Here is a 1,671-nt window from a genome sequence, read left to right on the forward strand (position 1 = left end):
ATCTATCCATCTATCCATCTATCTATCCATCATTCTATCCATCCATCTATCCATCTATCCATCTATCTATCCATCATTCTATCCATCCATCCATCCATCCATCCATCTATTTTGGGGTGAAATATGACTGGGATATTTCATGCACTAAAACCATCTTTCTCTGATGGGGTCTGTTATGTGAGAGGCTCAAAGATTAGTGGATGTGTGTTTATCATTGAACATCAATCACATCTCATCATGACGAGCTCTTCTGTCATCATAACACCCAGAACATCAACATAATCTGAGATACTGAGATATGAGAATATGAAGGGTTTGTGATGCAAACAAATCATCTGGATATAAACTAAGAATATACAAGCTGAATTCACTGGCATAACTGATGGAGAAGATTCCTGAAAACCAAAAACAGACTCACTAGCTGTCATCCAATAAGAGAATTAAGTTTGAACATGACAGTAAAAGTTAAAGCAATAGTCCACCAAAAATGTGCTCACCCTCAGATCATCTGAGATCAGGATGAGTTTGTTTCTTCGTTAGGTTTGTAGAAATGTAGCACTGCATCAGTGTCTCAGCAATGGATGCTCTGCAGTGAATGGGTGCCGTCAGAATGAGAGTCCAAACAGCTGATAAAAACATCACAATAATCCACAAGTAATCCACAGCACTCCAGTCCATCAGTGAACATCTGGAGAAGATAAAAGCTGAAACACATCCAGCATTAAGACGCTTTTACCCATAACTCTTTGAAAAAGTCCATCTCATCTGAATCAGGAGAAATCTGCACAGATCAAGCACCGTTCAGAAGTCAGAAAGAGCTTTATTGTCACGTATGTTTACACACACAAGGAATTTATCTTGACGACAGCAGAAGAAAATAATGCAAATATAGATGATAGTGCAGACATACATAGAATTACTTGTGGATTATTGTGGTTTTTATCAGCTCTTCTGAGGATTCATGCAGTGCTGCATTAGAGTTTGGTCTGAATCTCAGCATAATGCAGCTGCCTACCTTCCTCACGTCAAGAACATGTTGCCTCATGATGCCTTAAAGTGCTGTTCATGTAGTCAGCGGAGTGTTTGGAGCAGAGATAATGAACCGTGTGTGTGTGTGTTCAGATATCGACGAGTGCTCGGAGGGTTTGGTTCAGTGTGACACACACGCCATCTGTGTGAACTTACCTGGTTGGTATCACTGTGAGTGTCATGACGGTTACCATGACAACGAGGTGTACACCGCCAACGGAGAGTCCTGTAAAGGTACAGCTGTCCAAACACACACACACTCACTCACACACACACACACGGAAACTTTCTGCATTTTTAGATTTTCAAAAAACTTAATTCTGTGTGATTTATTAGCTTGTTTACCCGTGGGGGCCTCAATTTAGGTCCCCACCGTGACACGAGTCCCCATGAGTCTGTGTGTATTCAGGTTTAAGTCCCCACCAGAATACATACACACACACACACACACACACACACACACACACACACACACTCACTCACTCGCTCACACACTCACTCACACACACACTCACTCACTCACACACACACTCTCTCTCTCTAACACACTCCCACACACACACACACACACACACACACACACACACACTCACTCACACTCACACACTCTCTCTCTCTCACACACACACTCACACACACTCT

At 42.3% G+C, this 1,671-nt stretch overlaps 1 protein-coding gene across 1 annotated transcript in view; it reads left to right on the plus strand.

The window, feature by feature from the left end:
- LOC107567206 (protein kinase C-binding protein NELL2-like) overlaps positions 1-1,671 on the plus strand; it is a 38,194-nt gene that overhangs the window by 34,597 nt on the left and 1,926 nt on the right. Inside the window, exon 4 of the mRNA XM_016252847.1 lies at positions 1,123-1,263. Within this exon, the coding sequence (XP_016108333.1) occupies positions 1,123-1,263 (141 nt within the window). The remainder of the gene's footprint in view (positions 1-1,122; positions 1,264-1,671) is intronic.

This window comes from Sinocyclocheilus grahami, unplaced genomic scaffold, assembly GCF_001515645.1.
Source record: "Sinocyclocheilus grahami isolate Dianchi unplaced genomic scaffold, SAMN03320097.WGS_v1.1 scaffold1134.1, whole genome shotgun sequence".
Taxonomy (NCBI): Eukaryota; Metazoa; Chordata; class Actinopteri; order Cypriniformes; family Cyprinidae; genus Sinocyclocheilus; species Sinocyclocheilus grahami.